Raw genomic sequence first — 27462 nt, 5'->3', positions numbered from 1 at the left:
TGGATAAACACACATTACTCCACACTATTTATTGCTATTTGAATGCTTACCTCTGATCCGGATGTGGAACTACAGCAGGAGCCCCAAGAATCTGTCTCCCACACAGAGGCTTTTTGTTGTCTTTCCCATCGTACAGTGCAGCTACATTGAACCTAGGAAACAAGAAAATAAGAATTAACGTATTGGGTATACTAGCACATGTTCACAATTATTGCACATTTTCATTTGGGATATGAAGGTATCTGCCTCACTACAGGTATACTACATTTCTGTTTCTTTCCCAGACATCACGCCTAGTACTGGAATTTAACGGGGTAGGCAAGAAGGATGCAGGATTACTGAGAGTACATGCAGAGCAACCAGAATGAGAGAAGCTTTTGGCCATCCTGTCCTAATTTGGAAAGAGAGAAGGGGGCAGATAGGGAGTTAACATGCCTCTAGATGGTGGAACACAAGGACAGAGTGTTTCTTGGGAGATAAATTAACGATAACAAGACCAGGAAGTTTTAAAAAAATGGACTGGAAACCCCAGTCCCTTTATATGCATGTGCAACTATCAATTTCAGTTAAGTCTCATGAGTTTATTTTGCCTTCTGCTCTAGGTACTGTGAAATGTATGTTCACACAGGACATAGACTGATGTGCCTTTTCTGACCTTGCAGAAAGAGCTGTGCAAAACCAAGGGGAGAGATGAGGGCCTGATTTTCCTCCTATCTAACAGGTTGACTCCAAGAGAACCCCAGGGAAGTCAGTGGTGTTGGAACAGCATAAGACCAGATACTAAACAGTTTTCTTCTGGGTGTGCTTTCCAGAAATCTGAAAGGATTCGGGCACAGTGGAGAGATTGAAGTTTAAGGTTCACCCAGGCAAGAATTAGCTTTCCTGCTTACTGGAACGCCTGACTTGGAAGTGACATATATGCTGAACTGGGAGCAAAGTCCTGTAATAAATAACTGTGCTTCAGTCATTTCCTCCTTTGTGCAGTGGAGAACTGGCACTCGGTGAGGGATCCCTTAATGGCACCAGTACCAGTTTCACCTTTCTTTTCCTTCTTATTCCAATGCTTATGAAAAAGAGGGAACTAAGCTGCAGAAGCCAGACAGTGAAGATTTCTTCTGGAGAGGTAATGTCCTATCCGGTGGGGTGCAGTTTGGTTTACGATGTTGCATTTCTTTGGAAAGAAAAGCAACAGAGTGAGACAGGCGTTGTCAGAAAGTGGACATTCAAGCAGGTGGGGGGTTGGCCATTTATAATTTAACTGGGAAAAAGCATTTAAATGTTGAAAATGCGTATCCTGGGATCAAACAGGATCTCCTCCCTACGTGTCCATTCTTAGCTGCTATCATAGACTGGATCCAGAGCTAGCTATACCTTAGTTGTGACACGGCTGTGCGTTGTGTTTGCACATACCACTCCCTCTTTGTTCTGGGTAGACATTTCTGCTCTGTTGCAGTATTCTAGTTTCTGGCACAGGTGAAAAAGTATCTGTCAGTTGTGAGTCACTCTGGCTGACCATGGCCCATCTTTGGCTTATGTTTGCTAAGTACCATGCTTCTGTACCACCTTGCATCGCTCATAGTAACAGCTCATCACATTCTTGAATTTAATACGCAGATACAATTCCTAAGTCCTGAAAAAGAACATGAGGACTTCGCCATAAGAATACCTGATTATAAAAGACAAGTTCCTTCTTGACAAAGTGTAAAAAAACAACAGAAAAAAAGCCAAGCAGCCAGAAAAAACACATTCATGTTGCACTGCTAAATTTTCGTAGAGGTTGTTCTACAAAATTGGGAATTGTCTTAGTTACAGATGATCTCTGGAGGTTGCCCTCGTCTCACAGGGCAAATCAATTCTTAATATAGTCAGCAGGTGTTGTGTTGGGGATGCAGGACTTGCTGTTTCTCCATGTGGCAGCTTTTGCTACTAAGTGTGACATTCCACCTCTCTTGTTATCAGGTCACCTATGTGAAAATTACATTTAAAATTCCTGCTTTAAAATGTGTGTTAGCATTGGATTTCTACATCAGCAGTCTGTCATCTCTTGAAGTTTCTGTTTATTTTTCAGTTGGGGATCACCATACATTTTGTAATTTTGATAATTAGTTATTTTCAGCATATCTTATGATGACTTTAACGTGGTAAATCATTCTGGGCTTGCTTGGAAACCCTCTTCAATCCATGCTACTGTATAGCCCTTCATAGCCACAAATAGGGCACAAAGATCTTGCAGCTTGTCAAGCACTTCCTAGTTTCCATTTTTCTACCCTAATAGCCCTCTTTATGGTTAGGACATCAATGTAACCCACAACAGCGGCAGTACCTTGCATACAGGAATAGAATTGCTCCATCCATTTAGTCTGAAGAAAAGGTTGTTTATGCATCCATCAATTTTAAATAAGACCACGATTTATGGAAGCTATTTATACCTTTCCAAGTAACATGGATTAAAAAAAAGTGGGCAGCTATAGGAAAGCAAGTGATAAAATGAGCCCTAATTCTCCTACTGCAACATTTTCGTCGAACACTGAAGTTTATTGAAACATGTGATACCTCCAAACTTCACCTTAAGTTTTTTTAATGATAATCTTCATTTTTCAAGAGCATGAATTTCCAAAAATAAAGCGGTGACTTGAAACACTTTTCTGATTATTTAGTTGCAAATTTCTAAACCTCAAACTTGTATAGCTCCACCATAAAATGAAGATAAATCATAAAATTATTTAAATGATTCAATTAGAAAAGTAATGAAATCTGGGTACCTTTCAAAAAGAGATACCATCCATATTACACAGAATTGTAAATATCAGAAATTTTAAACACAAGATTTTAAAGTCTTTACACATGATAGAAGAAATCTCAAGGATTTCAGTGAAATTATTTATGAAGTATCGCATTAATCACTAACATTAATGGTACTGCAAACTGGTATTTTGATGATTATCTCTATAGCATAGGTAGAAACTGGAACTTTCAACAAAGTTAATTTCTGGTTTCTTGTTTTTCTCAAACTTTCCTGGCCAAAACCTAGAAAAGCATAATTTAGGGGCAGAATAAAATAACTTCTCAAAAGGCTATGTGAAAATAAGAAATTTGCATTTGAGTGTCAAAATTAAACTAGAGTATGTGTCTCTCTTCTTCGGGGAGTATGTTCCGAGAGGTCACTTTCGTGGTTTAGGCCAAATTGGCTACTGGGGATGTGGGGGACCCCAGATGGGACTGATGCTCCCAGATGCTCCCCTCTACCCCTCTTCAAAGAGAGAGGCAGAGGAGGGAAAAAGAGACTAAAGAGTTTAGAAGGAACTAAGCTACTTTAATGAAATATTAATAATAAAATAAAAGGAAATAATGAAATATATTAAAAACCTTGCCTAGAATAAGTGCCAAAGATCAATTTCTGGTCCTGTAGTGTCCACTCGTCTTTTTGTAAACTAGTTTCCAAGCGGTTTGCTGTCAAATAGAAATGTACAGAAGGGATGCAGATGATGCAATATGTCCTCATTGAGCATGAGTTGTAAAATCTGTTTGATATAAAATGATAAGAAAACATCATTGATAATAGATCATAAAAGGGCAAAAGTAAAATTGATTTTTGGTCCCAGGTTAGTATTTTATGGAGCATTTTGCTTATTGCAAGCATTTCATTCTTATTAGCAAGTTTGAGCTGAGCCTTTTCTCTGGGTGTGCTGGAACAATGGATAGAGGGAGAGATCCTTTAGAGAAGTGGAGGGAGCAGAATGGATCACACAGCTGTGAGAAGTTTGCAAATATGAGGCTGTGGAGAGCTGGGCTAATAACTGATGTCTGCTGCACACAGCAGCTACTGAATCACAGGTTAGTTAACATGCAGGGATCACTCCTGCTAATAGGAAGAGATAACAGGGAAAAAACCCTGTCTGGAACTCCGGAAACATTTAAAGGGAACTTTGCCTGTGGTTTCCCACACACAGTAAAAGGCATACAGCACCCTTCCCGCTGTAGCAAAAGTGGGAGCCAGCAAATCACACCTAGTCCCAAAATCCAACTGTCTATGGGACAGGAAGTAGCTTCTGAAGACTTTGGTTCCTCAGTTGTTCCAAGGATCACAGCCTAAACAGTATCATCTCTTAAAGCACTGGTGTAGATTTCTGGCCACCAATCTTTTCACTATTATGTTCTTGACCGTGAGCTCCTAATTTTATTTTTTTTTCCATCCTATTCTGTATTTTGCTGCTCATGCCTTCATTGCACCCCCTCCCATTCCAGCCAAGAAAAGTGAACTCTAGCCCTCAGTTTCTACATGGTGGTAGGTTCAAGGCGTGCGAGTCTGAGGGAACTGAGCATCGTAGGAGAGTATGAATTCAACCTGTGTCACTGGGCTAGCCACTTGTAGAAACTGAACTGCTGGGTCAATGGACCAGCCAAAGGTAACTCTATTGTGCGTTGAATTACATTGCATTGTGAGGTCTTTTTATTTGTGAGCCAAACTTGAAGTTCAGCCAATAAATGCGCCTAGCATTTGATTGAGGGAACTGTTCGGTATCAAAATGTGCACAGAGACTTCTTCAGGGTTGAGAGCATCTCCAGGGTTATGTGGTAGAACTTGGAGCAGACAACCACCCCAGTGCTGCAGGTCTTTGCTTTTGGTGGATGGTTTCATTGTTCCTACATTGCGTGTGGCTTATTATGATCTCTTTTGCTTTAATGAAATCTATAAACATAATTATTTTCAGGCATTTTGGCTGTCATTTTTCCAAGGAAACATCTCCACGCCACTGTCTGTTCTGATCAAAGCCTGAGCCTTTTTCTGGCCTAATGTTAAGTTCTTCTTCGCACTGCAGGTTACGTCCAGTGATCTGAAACATAATGGTGGTTTTCAGAAAGGTAAGTCCTTTTCTTTGCTGTGATTTACTGACTGGACTGAGGCCCAAAGAGGAGAAAATTACTTTAGCATCATGGTCCATCTCAGAATGAAATTAGCAATAAGCAAGTATCAACAAGGTATAAAATAATATCAATCCAGACTAGAGATGCAGAGGTGTCTTGCCTAGCCTGGCTGTGCTCATGCTGAGCTAGTGACCTCTGTCACAAGGTGTGGCACTGAAATTACACAGATTACTTCTGGAGTTTTATTCAACTGAAATGACAGCTGTTAGTCTGTAACCTTCTTCATAACCTTGTGCAATGTTTATAGATGCTTTACACTCCAATTGTTTGGTTTCAAACGTAAGCCCATAAAGTGTTTTGAGAGGAAAGAGAAATAATTTTTCAGTAAAAAACTTGAAAATTTGACAGCAAATGCTACAGTGTGTAACAAAAGTTGAGTGAGACGACACTCAGCTAGAAAGCTGTTCCTCAGCAGGTGTAAGTATGAACTACCCATTGAAGATCTGACCTACAACTTTGTTCAATTTTCATTCCAGCCATTACAGTAAAGCTTTCTGTTTGAATCTGTACTAGTGCCTGGAGCAAGAGAAGGTATTCCTGGGGGCTTGGAGTTGGGGAGCATAACCAGGACAGTAGTGCAGGACAGCGAGATGGTGCTCATTCCTAGGAAAGGGCAGCTGTAGCTCAGACCTTTCCTCCAGTCACAGCAGAGCAGTTCTGCTTGCTTGCTCTGCAGAGTGGCAGGATGTTGCCATGCTTCTACAACTGTGAAGATAGGAACTGGGCTGAATAAAGGATGCTTTCTTTTTTTTCATCCTGAAGAGACATCATGGATGCACTCACATTTCTACGTGATTTCAGCTATAGCAGAAAGAATATATATGTCTAAAAACTCTTTCAACAGAGCCCTCTACATTTCCAGGCATCTACTCGGTACACCTGTGTCTCTTCTGAAAGAATACTATAGCTAATGTGAGGCTGCCAAGGCACTTTACCAGCATTCACTGTGCCCCCCACCAGTCTCTGGGAGGTAGTGGAACTATCCTTGTAAAAGGTGTTGCCTCATTTCCTCTTGTAAGACAGCTGGGCTTGATGACTTGTCCAAAGCCATGGTCCAGGTCAGCTGTGGAGCTGGAAGTAGAACTCAGAGGTCCCGATACTATGACAGTTAGACTGTACTGCCTGCGAGCAGTAAGAACTTATTTGTTTAAACACTGCTAAAGAAATCAAATCACTAAGAGGTTAAGACCAAGAGATGTATACTTGTGAGCTACACAGCATAAAGTTTGTCATTGTGCCTGATGATATCTTTTCTTCTACCCAGGGTGATCATGTGTGGCTGGAAACTCACCCAAACACTGAATTCAATGTCCCTATCGGGGCAGTTGTGAAGGACTCTGACTCAGGACGGATCTTGCTGGAGGATGATGAAGGCAAGGTGGGCTATGCTATAACTTTCTGTAAAAGAGGAACATAAAATTTAGAAGTAAAAATAACAAAAGAATGGCCCTATTGTGTCGGACCAAAGCTCCATCTAGCCAGATGGTCTGACTTTGATGATGGCTGGTAGGATACACTGAAAGAAAGAACATAAAAATAAGGCAAGTATAGGGTGATACCCTTGAATCCCTAGACCCCAATACTGTGAAGATTTAGAGCTTCCTAAGCTAGAGGTTATACTTACATATTTAAGAAAAGGAAACAGACAGGCTACAATCTCTAAATTTGGTGGGGCTTTAGGTGATATCATGATCCCACTAAAGTCAGTTGGGCTGGGGTTTCATCCCTACTTCATACCTGATATGGCTGTGATGACCTGACAGAACTGCACTTTGAACAATGCTACACTTGGTGATGCCCAGAACCCACCTGAATGGCTCCACAGAGTGTTTTAAATCATCTAGTCCTGGGGAGCAGCAAACCAGTTAATTTCTGTAGTTCAGTCAGCTGTTTGTTAGAATATGCTGGTTTAAGAGTTGATCATACTGAAGCTCGTTCTGATCTAACATGGCTCTTCTTTGTTTACCTCTGAGCAACAGCATAACACATTAAAACTGCTGGAACTGTTTCAGGAACACTGGATCACAGCTCGGAACATGCACATGGTGCGCCTGATGCACCCCTCCTCTGCCCAAGGAGTGGAAGACATGATCAGCCTCGGGGACCTCCATGAAGCAGGCATGGTGCACAACCTCCTCATCCGCCACCAGGAGCACAAAATCTATGTGAGTGCCAAGGTCACCAGGCATAGTACTTTCAGGAACGCCTTGCGCTACTTATTTAGCCAAGTGACCCAAACAGCCTGCAAGCCTTTCATACATGGGGCCCTCTGCTTCCTTTACTGATTGAGGGTACCAAGGAGACACAACATAGTTTTTCTCTTCTTTCATTCAAGTACTTTGACTGTGAAGAAGAGAGCTAATAGCAGTCTCCAAGATCACAGAGATATGCATAGGAAGTGACCCTGCTTCCTTTCTCCTAGAGCGACCATTTCCACCAGTGACTGATAGTTAGCTAAATCCAGTCCATGTTACAGCTTAGTGCTGCTATTACCTGCAGCTGTGATACAGGATCAATCTAACTAGTACACAGTGACATGATTTGGATTGTCCTCTAGTCCAAGTCAATGGTTACTTGATTTTGATGTAATAAAATAGATGACAAATAAATCTGGATATTTAGGACAGCTGGTTTCATTTCTTGTCCATTACAGTTTTTATCTATGACTTTGAGCAACTTGACATTTTTAGTTTCTTTGTTCCTTAGTTCCCAGTTTGTAATATGACAATATTCAGGTTTTTGCATGCTTTGCCTCCCATGTTGTATACACTGCTAACTTCATAGGAGAGGAACTGTGTCTTACAACACAGATGTGGAGATGTTTAGTGTAAATGAGGACTGATTTCATAGATGCTGCAGTTATAACTACCAAGATACGTGTATAGACCTGTTCTATTAGACTCTAGCAGTCTGCAGTTGTCTTATGTACAAGTTCTTGAACATAAGTTCTTGAATGCCTTGCATTTCCACAGCCTTCAACATTTCAATAGTGCTGTTGTCTACAAATGTTACTAAATGACTGTATGAATAACACAACCGTAACTTTGTCCATTAGCAAAGTTCAGCTACATCTGAAATAGAGCACAAAAGCAGCTTAACAAAACACTGCAAAACAGCATATGATAATACATAAAAATGCCAAGTCAAATTGGACTTTCTTGTGCTTTAGCTTTGAGACATTGAACTGAGCTGTGATTTGGCAAGAAGATTATAGGTAGCATTCTTCCTCTTGCAGAACTTCCATATCCTGGGAAATTTAATAGCAGCTTATAGTGAAGAACCAGGCACTCGGCCTCACCTAAGTGCTGCTATGGATCTCCCAGGCTTCCCTCCTGACTCTTTTAGGTTTATACTGCAAGTGGCTTTGGTTGTATTCTTGTTTGTGGGCTTGCTGCTAGAGGTAACACTCATACCTATTTTCCAGACTTACACAGGATCAATCTTGGTAGCAGTGAATCCATACCAGCTGCTGCCCCTGTACACAGTTGATCAGATCAGACTGTACTGTAACAAGAGGATTGGAGAGCTGCCACCTCATGTCTTCGCCATTGCAGACAACTGTTATTTCAATATGAAGAGGAATAAGAGAGACCAGTGCTGTGTGATCAGGTGAATGGACTCAGAGAGGACAAGTAGCCAAAACCAAGTCTGGCATGTTTTTGAGACACCTTTGTGGACATAGGAGATCTTCCAAATGGAAGGGCACAGATAAGACTAGAGACAACAGAAAGGAAATATTTTCTCCCTCGCTACTTCATTTTCAGTTAGGGCTGCAAAAGGTAGAACATAAGCAAGGGATTTCTGAAGTCCATTTTTTCCCCCTAGAATCTTTGAATATGGTGATACATTCTGCATGTGGTCACTACATATAGAAACATAAAATATGAACCTGTGTGATATATCTTTTACCTTGGGGGCATGATACTTATGTTACATGTATTTTCTGAGAATAGAGATTTCCTGTAGAGAAACAACCTCTGCTAATCTGAAGATAGAGGGAAGCTTTCTTCATTCTATAAACACATAACATGTATTCATTTTCTGTTAATCATCAGTGTGAAGAACCAGATCATCTCATTGCAATAATATCTGATTATAGCTGAGGCAACTGAGTTCATGTGCTAAGACTAGCATTGAACACCTGGTAATGCATTAAAGAAGAAAAGCAAGTAGTCATTTAATTTGCACTGGTACAGAATGTCTTTCATGGATTTGCTTGTTTTTAATTAGTGGGAGAATTTAGTGCGAAAACCAACTTAAATTTTAGCAGGTAAAATGATGGAAGACTGAAGTTCTCCAGCTTTCCATGAAAGACAGTCTGATCTGCCATTCACAGAGTAAATCTGTGGGATTTATTTTTTTTTTAACTTGGTCTGCCATTTTGCCACCCTAGCCAAAAAAGAAGAAAGGAAACCTGTAATGATCTTGTTTCTTACTGCAGTGGAGAATCTGGAGCTGGGAAGACTGAAAGCACAAAGCTAATACTACAGTTTTTGGCAGCTGTCAGTGGCCAGCATTCCTGGATAGAGCAGCAAATCCTAGAGGCCAACCCCATTCTGGAAGGTGGGTTACTTAGTAAACATGCCTGATTTACCACCTTTATCTCAGGATTTTTCTATTAGGATAAAAAATTCAGAAACAGATCTTTGAGCCATTGTGTCTGCATAACTGCTAAACCCCCTGGAACACTGGTGATGCATGGTAGAAGTTCTCTATACTTTTCTGCCCTGTCCCCATGAAGTCCACAGCAGCTCCTGTGCTGTAGGAGGAGGTGCCACTATACTATGTAACCTGGAATTGCTGGGAGCACAAGTCCTTGGGAACGCAGAGCCCAAGGTAAAGATGACCAGTTTAGCATTTGCACTAGATAGTGGCAAAGTGACTGGCCAAACATGGATGTATCTATAGGGGAGCTCCCTGAGACAGCCATCTTTCTCTGTACAGGGATCAAGTGCTTTCCCAGTAAGTCCTTCTGGAGGTCTGCAGACTTGCTCAGCTCTCTTGGCTGGCCAGATAAAGGCTGCAGTTGGATCATTTAAATATGTCTTTTAGGACCCAATTACCTAGATGGACAGTATGGCTGCCTCCTGAAGAGAGAGAATGTCTGAGACCAGACATTCTTCAGTGCTTATCAGCACTGTCATTTGGAACACAACTTGTAAAAAAAAAAAAAAACAGCAAAAAAGAAGGGCATAAAAAATAGACTCGGTGTTCATTAACTGGAATAATCCAGATACTGTCTCTGTCCCTTGCCCATCAGCTTTTGGAAATGCCAAGACAATTCGAAATGACAATTCAAGCCGCTTCGGTAAATACATAGATATCCACTTCAACCAAAATGGTGTCATAGAAGGAGCCCGGATAGAACAGTTTCTTCTGGAGAAGTCCCGGGTTTGCCGGCAGGTGAGGGCACTGGCAGATGTCCATTCTGCCTGCTCCTGTGTCACAAGCCTATGTTGACAAGGCTGTCCATTGGCCTATTCCTTTCTTTTAGGCTCCAGAGGAGAGGAACTATCACATCTTCTACTGCATGCTAATGGGGATGAATACAGAGCAGAAAAAGATGCTGAATCTGGGCACTGCTTCAGAGTACACTTATCTCACTATGGTAACAGTCTCTGCTTCCTTCTCCATTATCCCTCTACCATTTTCTTCTCCAAGCAAGCAATTACACTCAATAGGAGCTGCAGATGAGCATTTACCAAGTGTGAACAGTCCTTTTCATAGAGTACCAGAAGCAGTAACACCAAAAGTGCTGTGAGCCTCAGAGATTTCAGAGATTTATTGTAATGTCCACCAGTGGGAGGCAGCTTGTGGCAGTTCAAAACTTTCTGCCAAAGTCAGACTCAAGAAACATAAAGGACATCTTAAAGCAGCTGGGAAATATCCCCCGCTTTCACAAGTACTCAGATTTCAGATCTCATGCCAGGGAGAATACTAATCAGGTATATATACTTTAGGGGGAAATTAATAAGCAAAAACAGTGCCAAGGATCCTAGTCCTTATATATAATAAATTTTTACATACATTAATGCAGGAATCTGGCTTTCAGTCTAACCTCCAACAGCCAATGTTAATGTCCATGTCCAGGTTTATGTTGCCATAGTGGCAGGAGTGGGATGTTCATAGGCGAGATTTTTTAAAATAGCTAATTGGTTGGTGTAGGCCATGAGAGACATCCTGTTCTTTAGCCTGTCCAGATACCACATATTAAATATGACGCTGGTTTGATTTGGGCTGTTCTACAGCTGTGGAAAAATAGGGTTAAGTCCTGTCTCTGATGAAGCTAATGGGAGCTGGGCATCTAGTTTCAGAAGAAATTAAATCAAGCCTATAAAGCTGTTTCTAGAGTCTCAAAAGCAAAATCATTAAAGTTGCTGGAGATTTTTTCAAATGTAATGTTTTTAAAATAGCAGTGATCTTGCAGCAAGAGCTGATGAGCGCAGTTCACACATTGGCCATTCCATAAAAAGGTCTGAAGTTCCTTGGGTCAGCAGTAGCACAGTATAATACAGAGCTAGGAGGATTAGATTAAAGGAGAACATATCCGTGGTTTTGTTCAGGTCAGCTGTTGGCACAAGCTGGCATGTTTACATGGTGTGAACTGAAATGCCTAGAAATCTAGAAATTACTTTTGTAATCATCACACTATATTGTTGGTAATAGCAAGGATAAAAATGGCATTTCCCATCTCCGTTAGCGCTGAAAATAATTTCTGTCAGAAGCAGCATCCTAGGACCTGCTGTGCAGGCTTTGCTGAAAGTTTTTCTGATGCTGCCTTGGATGCTTCCATTTGTCTTCCACTAGATCCTAATATTGTTATTTTGAGATTTGCTTTCTAGTACTGATCCAATCCTACTTACTTTGATTTGGGATTAGGGCTCCATTGACAAGATAGAGAGAGGAGACCAAGGTAACAGGCATGGCCTTGTTAGTGTAGGGAGCCTTGTCAAAGTTTCTTGTCCTTCTGTTCTCCAGAGCAGCCTTCCCCTCAGCTTTTCCTTTTGGCTTCCCCAGTATTCAGTCTAGCCCTGAAGAAATGCATTATTTAGCCCTTTGCTAATGGATTCTTCTTGAGAGTAGAGATGAGGGAAGAAACAGCCATGGGAAGAGCATACAGAATGTCTAATCAAGTTTTTACTTTGCATCTTGTGGCAAGTGGCTCACAGGGCATCCACGTTGTGTACAAAGGTTTTTCAGCCTGCAGCTCCTTTCTTCCTTGTATGGGTACCAGGAAGATTTTCCTTACCTGTGGGTGCGGTGTCTTGCAGGGCAACTGCATGTCCTGTGACAGCCGGAATGACGCGAAGGATTATGCCCACATCCGCTCGGCTATGAAGATCCTCATGTTCTCAGATTCTGAGCACTGGGACATCAGCAAGCTGTTGGCTGTGATCCTGCACCTGGGGAATGTAGAGTTTGAAGGTAAACTCAGCATTGTCTGTGCTTGGCCTTTCCTCAGACTCCATTGTAAAGGCCTAAAGGTGCTGTTGCCTCCAACTGTACACATTAGGTTGTGCTTCTCTGGGTGGACAGGGTTGGAAGGGTAGGCAGATAAGCACCATGAAATTCTGATTTGTGACTCCACTGCCTGGTGTTTTAAAAACATCACATTATTATTATTATTATTTTGTCATGCCATCAGGTTTCCCTGGTTATAAATAGGCCCTTATTACACAAACTGAAACAAGAGATAATATAATGCCATGTTAAATTTGCCAATTGTTGTGCTACGCAAGCCAGAGGACACAGGAGCAGCTGAGTGATGCTTGCTGTGGAGATGATAGCAGTCATTTTTCTGGCTGGGTTTGGTGAACACTCACCTGCACTTCTGGTATGGCACAGTCCAAGACACCCACCAGCAGGATGCCAGGAGCTCTCACATTTTAGAAAAGGAGTCCTTGTCCCTTTGCGATACAGAGGGCCCAATACAGTGATGCCAGCTGGATTCTCTGGAGGAATGCTGGCTGCTAAAATGAGGGATTTCCCTCATTCCCTTTCATTGTCTAAATTTCCCACAAGCCAGATATATGGAAAAAAATATTTTCAGAAACACATTTTCTGAAGTCAGATACCACTTCCTCAGGTCCCTAATAGCTACTATTTAAAATGAATCACATTGTTCGTTTTGCTGCTATTTTTAGCCTGGTGTTCTGAAGTTGTGAAGGCCCTGTACATCCTAGGATCCCTAGGTGAAATCAGAGCCCTCCTTAGTAAAATCATAAAACCTGTGAGTTTCAAAAGAGGACTTACTGCCTTGCCACATTCCCAGAGCTACAGGGTTACTACAGAAATATGGCTGCAATAACAGCACAGCCCCCAACTGTAGCAGAAATGATTCACCCTGAGATTGACTGTTTCCTCATTGTAGCGGCTGTATACGACAACTTGGACTGCTCTGATGTGATGGACTCACCGCACTTTTCAATCGCAACCAAATTGCTTGAGGTAATGGACTCTCATCTTCTCCTACTAGTTCTCTCCTTGCTCCCTGAGCATACTGACACAGCATGTCTCTGTGAAGTGCTTATGTATGGATGCAGACATAACGGGCACGTCCCCTTCTTCCTGCTGGCACTCAAGTGATGCTGTTGCAGATGTCTCTCTGAGATAGGAGATCTTCAACTGGAAGAGTAGGCCTCCAGTGAATGCTGCTGGACAGACAGTTTGTCACGGCCCTCTTCCTGAGATGGACTTTGCTGGATCTCCCTGATCCACCTGGAATGATCAGGTTGCCATGACTGTTCCTCCAGGTGGACTCCAGTGAACTCCAGAGCAGCCTCACAAACCTCTCCATCATTGTCCGAGGAGAAAGCGTGTCCAGGCCTCTGAACATAGTTCAAGCTGCAGCTGGCAGGGATGCCTTTGTGAAGGTACTGGTGCTTACATCTTCTCTGTTTAAAGATTGGGGATGCTTTCAAAGCTATCTGTCTTACTGGCTGAGGAGCCTTATGTGGCAAACATTCACCCAGAGGGCTCCTGTCCCTCATAGTTTTCAGTCATAGTTTGACAGCATTGTAGCAGCACGATAGCAAGCAGTAAGCTATGTCCAAAGACTAATGATGGGTTCTAATTTCTCTTTAATTTTTTTTTCTCAGGGTATATATGGACGGATTTTCCTGTGGATAGTGAACAAGATCAACTCAGCCATTTTCAACCCAACTTCTCAGAAGCCTAAAGACAGACGTCAGTCCATTGGGCTGTTGGACATTTTTGGGTTTGAAAACTTCAGCAACAACAGGTAGAAGGCTCTAGATTAATTTTCACTGGGAAGCTGAAAAGCAGCTGATGTAAAGGGAAAGAATGAAAAAACAGATAGACACATCACTATCATCCTCATTCTCAGAAAAGCAGTGAAATTTCCATCATTGAATTTTCCCAATGACGATCATGCACAGATTTCATTTTTCTTTGGTCTTGTTCATATTTCTGCCTCCTCCCACAGCCTTCATTTTGGTGCATTGCACACGTCTATTCCACAACTTCAGGAATTTTCTCAGAGGAGATGGCTATGAAGCTGCTATGAGCAGGGAGCCCCTATGTAAGGATGCAGTGTGTCCCCTTGTCTCTGTAACAAACTTGCTTGTTCTATAGCATTTTCACAATGTCTCTTGGGATACATTTTGCATATAGTCCAAAGGAGGACATATTGTGTTTCCCATTTCAGCTTATGCTGCTCACTGCTCACCTTGCTCACTGTTCTCCCATCCCTTTTTTGGGTCAGCAAAATACCTGGTCAGTATACCATTGTCCCACTGCTACCTCTCCTACTGGTGGTTTCAGTCCCAAAACACCATTTCTGTTTGCCCTTCTCTACAGGGGCAGCAATTCTCTCAGTTGTATGGTACCATATCATCAGTACTCCACAAACCATCAGCCCATATTTTGCAGTCTTTTCCAATCCATTTCAACAAGATAATATTCCTCACTGACTTTTGGAACTTGGTCTAGGATCTGTTCAGTCCAGGTTCTAGCTTTTGTGTTTTCTCCTATTATTTTATGCTATTCCCAAAGGCTGCAGTCCACATGGGGCCTTACTGTGGTGAGCACTCCACAGGCACACACAGTGTGCCACAGCAGTTACCAGGTAGTGAAACTCAGATGCAGCATTAAAGAGTAACTAACAAAAGAAGTGCTAGTGCCAGTGCAAGTAAAAACATGTCACACACTCATACAGTCAAGCTATTTTCACAGTTATATGTTTCCCTTTATCTCTAGAGTTTCTTGAATCACATACAAGATCTTTCCTTGCTTACTCAGCAACACTCAATTGTCAGTTGGCTCATTTCTGCTTATCTTTATCACAGCAGAAGATGCATTCCTTATATTGCTAAGATTGGCAACACGCAGTGGTGGTGATCATTGACACTGTGGAATATAGCAGTAGTATATCTGGATATTTATTTAATACAGAGAATAAAGAAATACCATAGAGCAGTGCAGCACTGGCCAAGGATGACCATGGGTTCCCATCTTTTCCCTCCCTAGCTTTGAGCAGCTCTGCATTAACATTGCCAACGAGCACCTCCAGCAGTTCTTCGTGCACCATGTCTTCAAGCTGGAGCAAGAGGAATACCGTGCAGAGCACATTGCCTGGAACAACATTGACTTCACTGATAACCGCCAGGCTCTGGATGTCATTGCCCTCAAGCCTATGAATATCATCTCCCTCATAGATGAAGAGAGCAAGTTCCCAAAGGTAAATTTCTGGTTTCACCTGTAATGCCTGGCTTTGCACACAGCTCACAGGTAACGCTTGGCTTTGCACACAGAAAACTGCAAAGGTCACTTTCAGATTAGGAGAGACAATGTCTTCTCCACATAGAAGTTCCTTTTAAATTAGCTTACTATACGAATGCTTCACTCTCTGCTGGAGTGTGCTCTTCCTGGTACCTCGCAGTTGAAACTCTCACAACTGTTCCAGACAGAGAAGGAAGGGGTCCAGATCATTTTACATGGGATTCTTAGGAAATATTTGAGTTTGCATATTGTTTGAGTATTGCTCTGTTGTTGGTCTGGGCTGCGGCTTGCTCTTTCTTCTGGATGACAGACCTAGTTGAGCTATGTCACCATTGTGAGGAACTGTTATTGTGCAAAGGCCAGGCACCTTAAACAGAAGAGCTGAGACGAAAGTAGCATCTGATCTCAGACATCCCTGCAGAGCATTTTCATAGTCTCCAGAGTATGGTGAGGCTAAGCAGGAGTGCTGGTACAGGAATCAGATGGCAACGTGGGCTTGTCCAGAAAAACAAGCTCCTGCCTCACCATATTTGTAGTCCTCAGGTAACAATTTGAGAGGATCAGGTACAGGCAGACAGTTTTCCCCTTTCTTCCCTAAGAAGAGGGTGGTCTCCATTGTATGCCCTGCAGTCAGGACAAGAAAGCATCTCCTCTATGATTCCTGGAGCGCAACTTCTCAGATAAAACAGCACTCACTACCTCTAGCATGGGCCTAACTCACAGCAGAGCTAAACTCACATGCACCACAAGGGAATGAGATTATGATGGCACCCCTTGAAGAGAAGCACCCAGCTGACTGCCTGCCTGTGGAAGTCACGATCTGGGCAAGCTGACTGGTATCTCCCCAGGGCAGCCTTCTTCCAGGGATCTCTGAGTCTTTCACCAGTTGGAGAGTGAAAGTGTGCCTGGGAGTGCCTGCCTGGGAGAAGGAACATGCACCCCTCAGAGCATGGTAGGATGGCATGGAAAGGTTGGTGAGGGGCTCTGCTTGAGAGGTCCAAATATTTGGGAAATTGTTAGCACACCTGGTGATGTTAGTAATGTTATGGGGGCTAGTGTACAGCCCTAAAATACCAGGCCTTATGCTCTGGTGGTGTGTCCTGTTCTGATGCTTGAGAGAAGGGTCTGTGAAAAAGAGAAGACATTTCTGGCACTACTTTCCTACTAGATCTGCTACAAAAATAAATGGCAGAATTTGAGATTTTGTTATCTCTGGGCACTACTTCTATTTGTTCACTGAGCATAGGCCAGTACTGGGGGGAATCTGCTTAACCATCCTTTTTTGCCTGTATTTGTTTCTAGGGCACAGAAGCCACCATGCTCGTCAAAATCAATTCCCTCCATGGCAAAAGTAATGTCTACATCCCACCTAAGAGTGTCCATGACACCAAGTTTGGCATCAACCACTTTGCTGGGGTTGTCTTTTATGAATCAAAAGGTGAGCCTATCTCTGCCGGATACAGAGAGTGACAAGAAGGGCATGACCTGTCCTGGATGTGCGGCACACCAGGGTAGTGTTAATCTGAAGTCAGATCAGGAGGTCAGGAGGATTACTTTAAACTAACCTGCAAGTTACTGTAAATGAAGTGGATTTTAGCTAGACGGAGTGGAACTAGAGTCAGCAGGCTGCAGAGATTACAAGCTGATTTTGTTTCCATCATACAGATTTCCTGGAGAAAAATAGGGACACACTGAGTGCTAACGTAATGCAAGTGGTTCATTCATCCAAAAACAAATTCCTGAGAGAGATTTTCCAGGTGGAAACAACCGCAGCTAGTCTGGGACGTGGGACCATCCGGCATCTTGGAGCTGACCAGGCTTACAAGGTTGGCTTACTGGCAGTGGGTGCTGGGAAACAATTCATTTTTCCTCCCTTCCATAAGGCTCTGGCTGTCCTTGACCTCCTCTTTCTTTTGCACTGTCTCTGCAAATCTCTGTCCCTTTCATTCTATTCATTTCTGCAAAGAAGTCTGCAGGGAAAGTCATGGTCTGGTGTTCATGCTGTAAGCAAGTGTAATGTCAGTCCTGCCTCCCAGTCTCACTGCCCTGCATATTGCTGCAACTTTAGCTCTCCCTCCCGGCCCAGAGGCTTTGTGACAAAGTTCATGATGGCTAATTACCACAGAATCATCTGTGCCTAGTGGTGTAGGGAGCCTTGTCATATGCCTAGTGAAAATGAGGTTGTAAAGTGCAGTGGACTGGAAACAGCGTGGGGCAGAGTTCAAGTTCCCTGCCCTGCTGCAACTTTCACACACCTTGATTTCTGAGCATTTCTGAGCAGTGTCATCAACGTGTGAAGGTACTTTTGCTTTTAATGTTTAGATCTCTGAGTTTTCCTGTCAAGGTACAGAAAAAACAGTCAGCTTGCCATCTTACCTGTTATCTGTCTGTTCTCCTGGCGTTGTTTTCTGATCCTGTCCTTTCTTCCTCAGTCTTTATCCCAATGTGGCTTTCTGCTGTCCAGAACATCTGGCCATGGACAGGTAAACATCCTGGGGGAGAAGAATGTCAGAAGTGGTACAAGCAGCAACAGAGAACTGGCTTAGCATCTCTTAAAAGCTATGAATACCTTCAGATGAAATATCAGGTCTATCTACATTGCTCTAATGCTGTAATGGTTTTTGTGTCTATAAATAAGGTTGTGTTATTGAAAAAAACCCTTTCTTTACATTTAGAAAGTACAGCAGCATGTCAAGAAAGGAGATACTAAATGTGGGCTACTGGCCATTTCAAGATGCACAGAAGATAGCTGAAATACCCCTATTAATTTCAAATAGGTTGGGCCACCATTGAGAAGCCTAAGAAGCAGGCTATAGAAAAGAATAGTGAATGAAGTGCCAGAAGAAACTTTGCCATCCTGAGGTCTCAGAGTTGTTCTCCTGACTCACTAGGGGAGAAAAGTCACCATCATCTCAACAATAAATTCAGCTTTAGCAATGTTATATGTGTAAGATATGAGGGTGCGGGCTTCAGGCTTGTGTGGCCATCCCACTGACTCATTGGTACAGCAGAAAGGCCTCTAAGATCTGGAAGTGCAAACAGCTTTTAACTCTTACACAGCTTAAACGTGTATATGCTGTTATCGTATATACCTCAAACAGATGCTTGCTAGCCCTAAAGATGCATCAGAGCGGTGATGAGACAGACATTCCCAGGAACTGTTTCCCAAAGGCTTGAGTGTTTGGTCGCTGGAGGGCAGCATTGCCCTGTAGCTCAATCAAAAGGCGGCAACTTGAGTGTTAGAAAGGGCACTTTAAACTTCAGAACCAGCAGAATGAGGTACTGTAAAGACCATGAAAGTGAAGAGAGCCACTGGACTTTCAATAATTTACTTGAGGGGAAAGAAAAATCCAACCAAACAAAAAACCCCAGAAAACCCGCAGCCCACCAACCCCCCACCCCACCCCACCCCAAACAAACAAATTAGCTGTAGTGTGCTGCAATGATTAGCTCCATGCCTTCATGTGAAAGGCCAGAGGAGTCCTGTTTCTTGGAATCTGCACGTTGTCACTGTAATTTAATGTGCCCTTAAAATGTACTAGGAGGTAGAAGCTTAGGCCTATTGTGATGATCTGTGTGAAAAAGACACAGGTGGAACTGTGCTTTCAGAGAAGCTGGGGAAGTCAGGAGCTAACTGCAGCCAAGTGCAGCCCCTCTGGGGTTACACTGTTGCAACCAGGACCAAATTTCACACCAGGAGCGGTGAGACATAAAGCACTTCATACACAGCCATAAATAAAGTAGCTCTTACCTTATCCTCCAGTAAAAGGTTGCCTTTTCACTGCTTACTGTAGCATGAATGAGCAAGGCAATCAGTCATCCTAATCACTAAGGAATGAGCTGTTTGGGATCTTTAGAATTCCTAGTTAGCTACGAGATGGCAGCAAAATGTCTGGCCTGGAGGTTATTATCGATTTGGGAGTAGCTGTTTTTCACCAAGCTTTTAGGCACACACCCATGAATAACAGCTCAGCACCCGGGCCCTACACTAAGCACAGCCTTGGTTGGAAGAGACAGGCCAATGTGGGCTCCTGTGGGTGGAATTTGTTCTACCACAGCCACGCCCAGCGCTAGAATTTAGTGCCCAAGTAGGTGAAAGAGCTTAGTTGGGTTTCTTCGCAAGAATAACCCCAAATTAGTAAGATACAGATGGCAGATGTAGCTCCCATGTAGGTAAATAATTTTTTTCTGGCAGTTGTGTGATACTGTTACATGGTGCAAAAATACAAAGATTTATTAATTGTCCCTCTGACGGTGAATGATGTAGCAGTCAGCATGTGTTTACTCTTCCCAGGGCTTGGATACCACCAAACGGCTCTCTACTCTGGGAGGACAGTTCAAGCAGTCCCTGGAAAAACTAATGAAAATCCTTGAGCAGTGCCAGCCATACTTCATCCGCTGCATCAAACCAAATGACTACAAGAAACCTCTGGTAATGTTTTAACAATATGAGGTCTTGTTTTCAGCAAACTTTTTAATGAGAAAAAGCTGTCAGTTGCTGTGCAGCATTTTATATTTGTACTTCAGCCAAGAAGAGCTGGAGTACAGGCTATTACTAGAATAAAAAGGATGGTAGGATATAGCATTGTTAATTTACAAAAAATATCTCTAAAAGCATCGAAGAGTGATAGATGGCAAAAGAGCACATAGGTGTATTCCTGAAAGGAGTTGTAAAATCCTTTCCTGTAAAGATAAAGACAAAACTGGAGAGTTTCTAGCCCCTCAACAAGGGGACAAACAAAAAACATTAGGATCCAACAATGATCATACTATGAAATAGCCTGAGAGAGAATAGGAGAGCTGTTGGTGTTTGAGAAGGGTGATGTGGCTTAATTTGACACTACAGGAGAAGAGAAATGAGTTTGTCATTAAAACACTCATGAGATCACAACCCAGTTCTACATTAAAACCTTGTATGGTGTTGGTCAAGTGACTTAATAATTTTTAAAGTACTGCATGTGGCTCAGTGAGCCTATTTTTAATCTGTACTCATGCTATGTTTTGCGTGGCCATGCCCAAAGGACCTAAGTTGCTACTGGAGTAATTCATACCTGCAAAATGATATGAAATTGCTGTTCTAGGATTGAAAAAGGTTGCTAAAGCCAGAATGAAGTTAATGGACTGTTTCCACTGCCGACAAACACAAATTTGAAGACCCTTTGGGGTGACTTGTTTATGCCTGTAATGAATTAATTTAGGGAACCAAAGAAATAAGTGCAATTAAAAAAAGCATAGTAGGCCATTTTGCAGCCACTCTTGAGGTTGGAGGTTAATAGATATGTTCTGAGGAATGCTTGCACGTGTAGCTTCTTTCAGTGCTAAGTCTCCTCCTTGTCTGCTTTCCCTTTCAGTTGTTTGACCGGGAGCTGTGTATCAAACAGCTGCGATATTCAGGGATGATGGAGACCATTCAGATCAGGAAAGCTGGCTACCCAATTCGCTACAGTTTTGAGGAGTTCTTTGAGAGATACAGAGTTCTCCTGCCGTGGTCTCTTCGAGAACAGGTGTGTTAGCTCAAACTCGGTTTAAGGCTAATCTAACTTCCTTATGAGGCTTTAGTCCTTCCCACAGTAGAAAGTTCTTGGATTATTGCTGCCACAGTTGAGAGCGCTGTTGTCACAGTAACTGTAACTAAATATTTAGATACTCACTTGGACCTTATCTGAAATGGTAGAGGTGCTTTTAGGTCCAGCTATCCTTGACCTGCGCCACACAGACATTCCAGGCAGGGTGGCATCCCCATTGCCCTTGGATATTTCTTTTCTGTAATCACACACCTCTGAGGCCTCTAACATCCTCCTCATACTTGAACTCTGGAACATTTGGTCATGCAGTCGTGTTCCTCCTTTTCTTGACCATTTGGGCTGAGCCACTTTCATTCCTTATACTGTCAGCCCAGAGGTCTGTAAGACCTCATCTGTTTCCATTCTTTGCCCTTTGAAATGCAGGGCAATAGACCCTTACGTAGCACAGCTGCTGTGTTTCACAACCAAGCCCTAACATGATAATGCTTTTGCACATCAGCTGAAGAATGATGCTCGACAGAGCTGTATCAGCATCTCCGAAGCAGTGCTGGGCAAGGATGAAAGCTGGCAAGTTGGAAAGACCAAGATTTTCCTTAAAGTAAGTAAGAAGGACAGTTTATTGTCTCTTCTAAAAAAAATGGGTGCTTCACAGTATAGCTTGACCTGCTTATGCAAGAGTGGTGATCCAGAAGGACTGGGTTCTCTTATAAACTCTCTCTTGAATCTGAGGCTGGATCTTTGTTCCTGAAGGCCAAATAATTTAATGGACACAGTTTGGTATAGGAGACACTGATCCTGTGCTCCAGTGTTACAGCTAAAACAGCACAGTGCAACATATCGGTCTCTGCTCAAGCCTTGAGCATAAAAAAGAACTGGATACCAGCACACCATTGCAGGGGACCTCCTTGTATTCCCCCAGGTAAAAACACTCTTACTGCAGGCAGATTCTCTGCTTGTTTATGGCTACAGCAGGACATGGTGTGGTCAGGTGGTGTGTATTCTTCCTACTGCAGTTCCACAAATGCATTTTAATCACACTACACCATGCTGATTTTGGGCCTCTTTCAGACCATGTGTCCAGTTTTCAGAAGTTGTGGGGGTATCTGCTCAGCTGGGGTATCCACACTTTCTTTTAACAGGATCATCATGATACAGTATTGGAGCTGCAACGCCAAAATATACTCACAGATAAGGCTCTTCTTATCCAGAGGGTGATGAGAGGATTGAAGGACAGGTCAGTGATCTTACAGAAGAGAATTTGCTTTGGTTTGAAGCAGTAATCTTTGTGGTGCAGTGTAACACTCTGTGAAGCATTTTCAAGTATGAAATGTATCAGTCCATACATTCCACTAGCCCTAAATTCAGCACTTCTCATGTAACGGTCCACAGTGCATCTATGCAGATTTTGCACAAAGATTTGTTGGCTCAGTTTCTTTATTTTCACGATGCTTTTCAAAATGCAGGGCTATGGCACATGCAGCTTGTATGGAGAGGAAGGGCTGGAAGGAGGATTTACACTTTGAGTAAACAGCAGGTATCTGGAAAGCAAAAGATCCCCATGGAATCTGTGCCCTTCTCAGAGTTACAAGGCCTCTCTTATTTAGGATGCTTCTTTGATACAAGACATAGAAGAGAATCAGATAGAAACTAACTAGTCCTCTTTGCCAAAGATGCACAATTCTTGCATTTTGTCTGGTTTAATTTGAAATATCTTCAGAAGTGAAATTTAGTCACTGTCAAGTAAATGTTTATCCTCATTAAATGCTTTACACCATGATTTGTACTTGTTAATCTTGTATCCCCCAACCAGAACCACGATACAGGACTGAATCCTGGTTTGGTCCTGACAGTAGAGAAGCAAGAACTATAAAACATGACACAAATGTCCAAAAACTTCCCCCTTTTTTCAAACTCTGTGGACTATCTAACATAGTATGGCCTCTCCCTAAAAGCTTCACCTCACTTTTATTTTTAAACATCAGAGCTATGTGCCACTTCTGACAGCCACAGTATGACAGCTTTTACCATGGGAAGTTCACCTTGCCCAGATGGGCTCCTGGTCCTGGCAGTTAGGACATTGGGGAGCAAGTGGTCATCAGATGGAGGAGTTAACTTATGCAGGCTTGGTGTAAGGGCTTTTTCAATTCTTACAGAGCTCTCCTACCACAGCAATGAATTTGGTCCGCAGCTGCTATGAGTATTTTTGCAGCATTAAAGGCAAAGTCAACTCAGATGTATCAAGGTGGATTATTAACACTCCTATCTCATCCTTTCTACTAGCAAATGGGAAAACAGGAAAACTCTTTGTGAGCTCAACTGATTCATGGTGCTCCTTCACTTGCAGAATGAGCTGAGCCTAGGTGAAATCTCCTAAGGCCTTTATTGACAGAAAAGGTCAGGCAAAGCAGTGTATTCTGGCCCTTCCATCAGCACGGAGAACATGTAAGCAGACAAAATGCTTTGAGTGAGGATAATTTTGAAGCATGTGGTACAAAAGTATCTGATCAGACTAATCTTTCTGCTGCAACATACTTTTCTTGGGGTACTCAGAAGCAGGAAGAACAGCCCTTGCTAGGCTTCAAACTTGCAAGATGTCTACTAATAATTGAGCTAGTTAGATTAACAATAGCTTTCCTGGCTCTAGTGTTCCTAGATGAGCAGATAAGGCTGAGATCTGACTGTAGACATCCCATAAAAGGAAAACAACGCTACCTTATTCTTTAGTATAGTCATAAGAAGCAGCAGAAATAACCTACTTTTTGTCACCTCACCTGCCTGTCTGCTTAGGAAGCAGTTTCTGAAGCAGAGGAAGTCTGCTGTAGCCATTCAGTCAGCCTGGCGAGGCTACTGCTGCCGGAAGGATTTCAGAATGGTAAGATGCAGTTATATATAAATATATATATATTTTTACATGTAAATATATTTCTCTGTGTGTTTATATACTATGCCCTGCCAGATTGAGTGGAGTATTAGGAATGAAGATATTCACAACTGAAGAGAGGAGAAGCAAGATGGCAGGGTGTAAAGAAGGCTGTAAAGTCCAAGGAGGGCTCTGGAACCTCTCCGGGCTTGCTGAACCTGTCACATTTCTGCTTTCTGGTGAAATAACAACCCAACTAACCTCTGGCAGGCCAGGCTCTGGCGACCTGACATATGAGTGATTCCACACTTCTAGTCAGGAGTCCAAGGCTAGCATTCTGCATCACAACCATGCTATGAGCTGTCTTCCACAACTGTTACAGGAAAACTGGGAATCTGTAAAAAATTACCAGAAAAATCATTATATCAATCTCACATTATAAAAAAATGCTGGCAGATCTTCTACATATGGTGGGTTTTCTGAGTGAGGAAAGCCACACTATATTGGGGGCACTCACAAACTGTGTATTTGTGTGGCAGGGATTATTATTAATATATCCTATACATCCCATTCATGAAGGGCAGAAGGAGAAACTGCCAGTTTTAGTCAGAAACATTTTCTGTTCTGCACCCATGCTGCAACTCCTGTCTGAAGAGCCAGGCTCTTGTCCTGTACTCTTCCCCATCCTCCTCTGCTGCTTCTCTTGGGATCATAATACCTGTCTCTCCAAGGACATCCCCCCTTTTGTTTTTTTAATTCACTTGCCTTCATTTCTGCTCTCTTCCTTTCCTTGTCATAATGCCAGGCTATCATTGTCACTTCTTGAAGCCACTCCCTAGAACAGATCCCCAAAAGAACTCTATATAATATAGTTTTAAAAGCCTTTTACTGGCAGAAAATAAAGTATAACGGGAAGTATTGCATTAGCCCCTTCCAGTGTCTTTATCCAGTTACTGAATTTTATCTTCTACTCATCCCAACTTGCTCCCAGTCTCAGTGGTTTTGAAACATAATCACTTCTTTTTTCTCCACCTCGTACAGGTTTTGCTGGGTTTCGGGCGCCTGCAGGCCCTCTACCGGAGCCGGCAGCTTGCTAAACAGTATGAAGCAACCCGGGCTCACATCATCAGGCTTCAAGCCATGTGCCGTGGTTATCTAATGCGTCAAAAGATAGCAGAGCAGAAGAAAGCCGTGTGTGTTATACAGGCATATGCAAGGGGCATGCTTGCTCGACAAACCTACCAGACGATGAAGAGGGAGGTATGCTCACAGATACCTGAGAACATGTTGTTTCTATGAAGTTCTGATAGAGATTTAATGACCAGCTAAGTCTAGCCATAGCATGGCACTGGATGTGGATATTTATTTTGGGATATTTCATTTTGAGCTTTTCTCTAGTAGGAAAACAGAGTTTTGAGCAGATGATGTTGTTTACATTTGCTTTCTGTATTCATTAACACAGATTAAAACTTCACTGACAGAGCTGAAATGCTTTTGACAGAAGGGAGGAGAAAAGATAAGATGTGCATGTGTATCAGTCACCCCTGCAAGGGAAGGTTAATTTCTACAGCAAAGCCTGATAATGTTACTTAGGGATCCACTCAAAAGGGAATCCTATTGCAGCATGTCTTGGTGTGCGCTGCCAGAGAAAATCCTTTGCTTACTACCTTGGCAGTCCGTAACACATGGGAGGCATTTCTATGACCTCCTTTCTGTATTAATGCTGTAAAAACAGAACACAGCCAGTTTGCAGATTTGTGCCTGTGGCCTGTTCCCTAAAAAGCCAAATCTAGAACTGAGACCCTGTTAGGATAAAGTCCTGGTGTGAACTGCTTGTTAATGGCAGAAGGGAGCCGGCTTAGCAGTTGTGGAAACAGTCACAGAATGGTCCTGTTGTCCACAGAACAAGTACAAGCTGGAAGCCAGGAATATCCGCCTGGAAGAAGAGAAACGTCTCATCCAAGTCCTTGGACCAGTGAAAGCAATGGAAGAAGCTATGAGATTAGAAAAGGTAACTATGTTGGTGAAGGAACACTGAATGTTATGTTTGTTGGCTAACAAGATGGCTCACACCTGTGAACTTGCTCAAAGATCTGAGCAATGATATATTTTAATAAAAAGCAGACATATTTATAAACCTATTGGTAACGATGCTTTAGAAATGGGACAAGGCAAACACATGCACATTTCTGTTTGCAGTATGAGCTGGCACTTTAGCCAAACATGCACAATGCTATTACAGACCCTGGACACAAAACATTTTTAAATTTTAAATAATGTGGGTTTTCCTGCTGTTAGGAATTCTGTGGATTTCCTGTATTATCTCTTGTTGATAAAGTTATTAAAAAATTGCACGTCATTACCAACAGGCCAACAGTGTATAAGGACAGCTGTAAGAGCAAGGCCCTGCTGCTGATGTGCTAGGTCTTTGTGACTGGTTAGCACAAGCAACATTTGACTTCACATTCCAACACTGCACTAGCAGAGCTGGACCTCACTGTCATAACACCTTTGTAATAGTGTTTTGTCCTCGCACCCATTCATTCTAGCAGAATGATGTTCCAGTCATGCCTAACAAGCTTCTATGTTTAAAGGAACACCTGGCTACTCTGGAGAGAGCAGAGGCAGAAGCACGACAAAGGAGGAATGCTCTTGCCAATAAACCAACAAATCAAGATGTTATCAGCGACCAAGAAATGGTGGACAAAATTTTTGGGTTTTTACCTTCTATGATCGGAGGTCAAGAAGGACAGGCTCCTCTGGGTTTTGAGGTACAGACCTGCAGACTGGTAATGGGTCATGTTCATCCCTTATGTAAGTCCATGGACTTTGTTGGAATTCCATCAGTGGTCAATTCTGTTTAATGAACTCCTGTACAGTGAAAGCCTCACCCAAAGTAGTCATCCAGACAGTCTCTTTGGGATCTACTTTCATAGGTCAGTTCCCAAAAGTTTTTGGTCCCATGCAGTCTGGGGACTATGTGTCCTCAAAAGCTATTGCACATTTTTTTCTTTGGCCCAGCAGACCCTCACCAAATAGTGTGAATCTCTGCATTTTGGCACCAACCACATCTTCTGCTGACAGTGCTCTCAGTGATTTTCCAGCTGAAACAAGCTGGAAGTTCATAACCCAAGTTATCCCATGTTCTTAAAAGCAAAATTTGAGATATACCGGTGCTGACAGCTGTGGAAGATGGAATCAGGTAGGGAGAGGTAGGCAGAGTAGAAGGGTCTGGGTTAGTGCAGGATGTGAACAATAAGATAGCATCTGGATTTTCCATGAGCAATGTTCTTGCTGAAGACCAAGACAGGAAGGTCATATGGAATGGATGCATCTCAAAAGGACAAGCTCTGAGTCACAATGATGTGTTGGTAGCAGCTGAAAACGGCTTTGGGGTTAGCTGGAAAGCCA

General features: G+C 42.6%; 1 protein-coding gene and 1 long non-coding RNA gene across 2 annotated transcripts in view; one reads left to right on the top strand and one right to left on the bottom strand.

Moving 5' to 3' along the window:
* Nucleotides 1-135: 135 nt before the first annotated feature.
* Nucleotides 136-27289, bottom strand: LOC309674724. Its single transcript, XR_014269422.1, has 5 exons — nt 26776-27289; nt 24313-24446; nt 18043-18158; nt 12176-12329; nt 136-152 (listed from the first exon to the last, which is right to left on the bottom strand). It is a non-coding gene; the product is annotated as an uncharacterized lncRNA (long non-coding RNA).
* MYO7B (myosin VIIB) overlaps nt 4846-27462 on the top strand; it is a gene marked incomplete at its 5' end in the record, with an annotated part of 45908 nt that continues 23291 nt past the window's right edge. The window contains 22 exons of the mRNA XM_082486837.1: nt 4846-4863; nt 6191-6304; nt 6939-7091; nt 8351-8535; nt 9368-9489; nt 10187-10329; nt 10421-10534; nt 12198-12351; nt 13298-13374; nt 13680-13799; nt 14025-14167; nt 15415-15625; nt 16969-17104; nt 17332-17492; nt 19961-20098; nt 21018-21170; nt 21691-21789; nt 22331-22425; nt 23979-24063; nt 25093-25311; nt 25955-26062; nt 26646-26822. Coding sequence (XP_082342963.1) covers nt 4846-4863; nt 6191-6304; nt 6939-7091; nt 8351-8535; nt 9368-9489; nt 10187-10329; nt 10421-10534; nt 12198-12351; nt 13298-13374; nt 13680-13799; nt 14025-14167; nt 15415-15625; nt 16969-17104; nt 17332-17492; nt 19961-20098; nt 21018-21170; nt 21691-21789; nt 22331-22425; nt 23979-24063; nt 25093-25311; nt 25955-26062; nt 26646-26822 — 2925 coding nt within the window. The remainder of the gene's footprint in view (nt 4864-6190; nt 6305-6938; nt 7092-8350; nt 8536-9367; nt 9490-10186; nt 10330-10420; nt 10535-12197; nt 12352-13297; nt 13375-13679; nt 13800-14024; nt 14168-15414; nt 15626-16968; nt 17105-17331; nt 17493-19960; nt 20099-21017; nt 21171-21690; nt 21790-22330; nt 22426-23978; nt 24064-25092; nt 25312-25954; nt 26063-26645; nt 26823-27462) is intronic.

The sequence above is a fragment of the Vanellus vanellus genome, assembly GCF_965231255.1.
Source record: "Vanellus vanellus genome assembly, chromosome: 8".
Taxonomy (NCBI): domain Eukaryota; kingdom Metazoa; phylum Chordata; class Aves; order Charadriiformes; family Charadriidae; genus Vanellus; species Vanellus vanellus.
The sequence above is the reverse complement of the archived record's forward strand: the minus strand, read 5'-3'. Positions and strand labels throughout refer to the sequence as shown.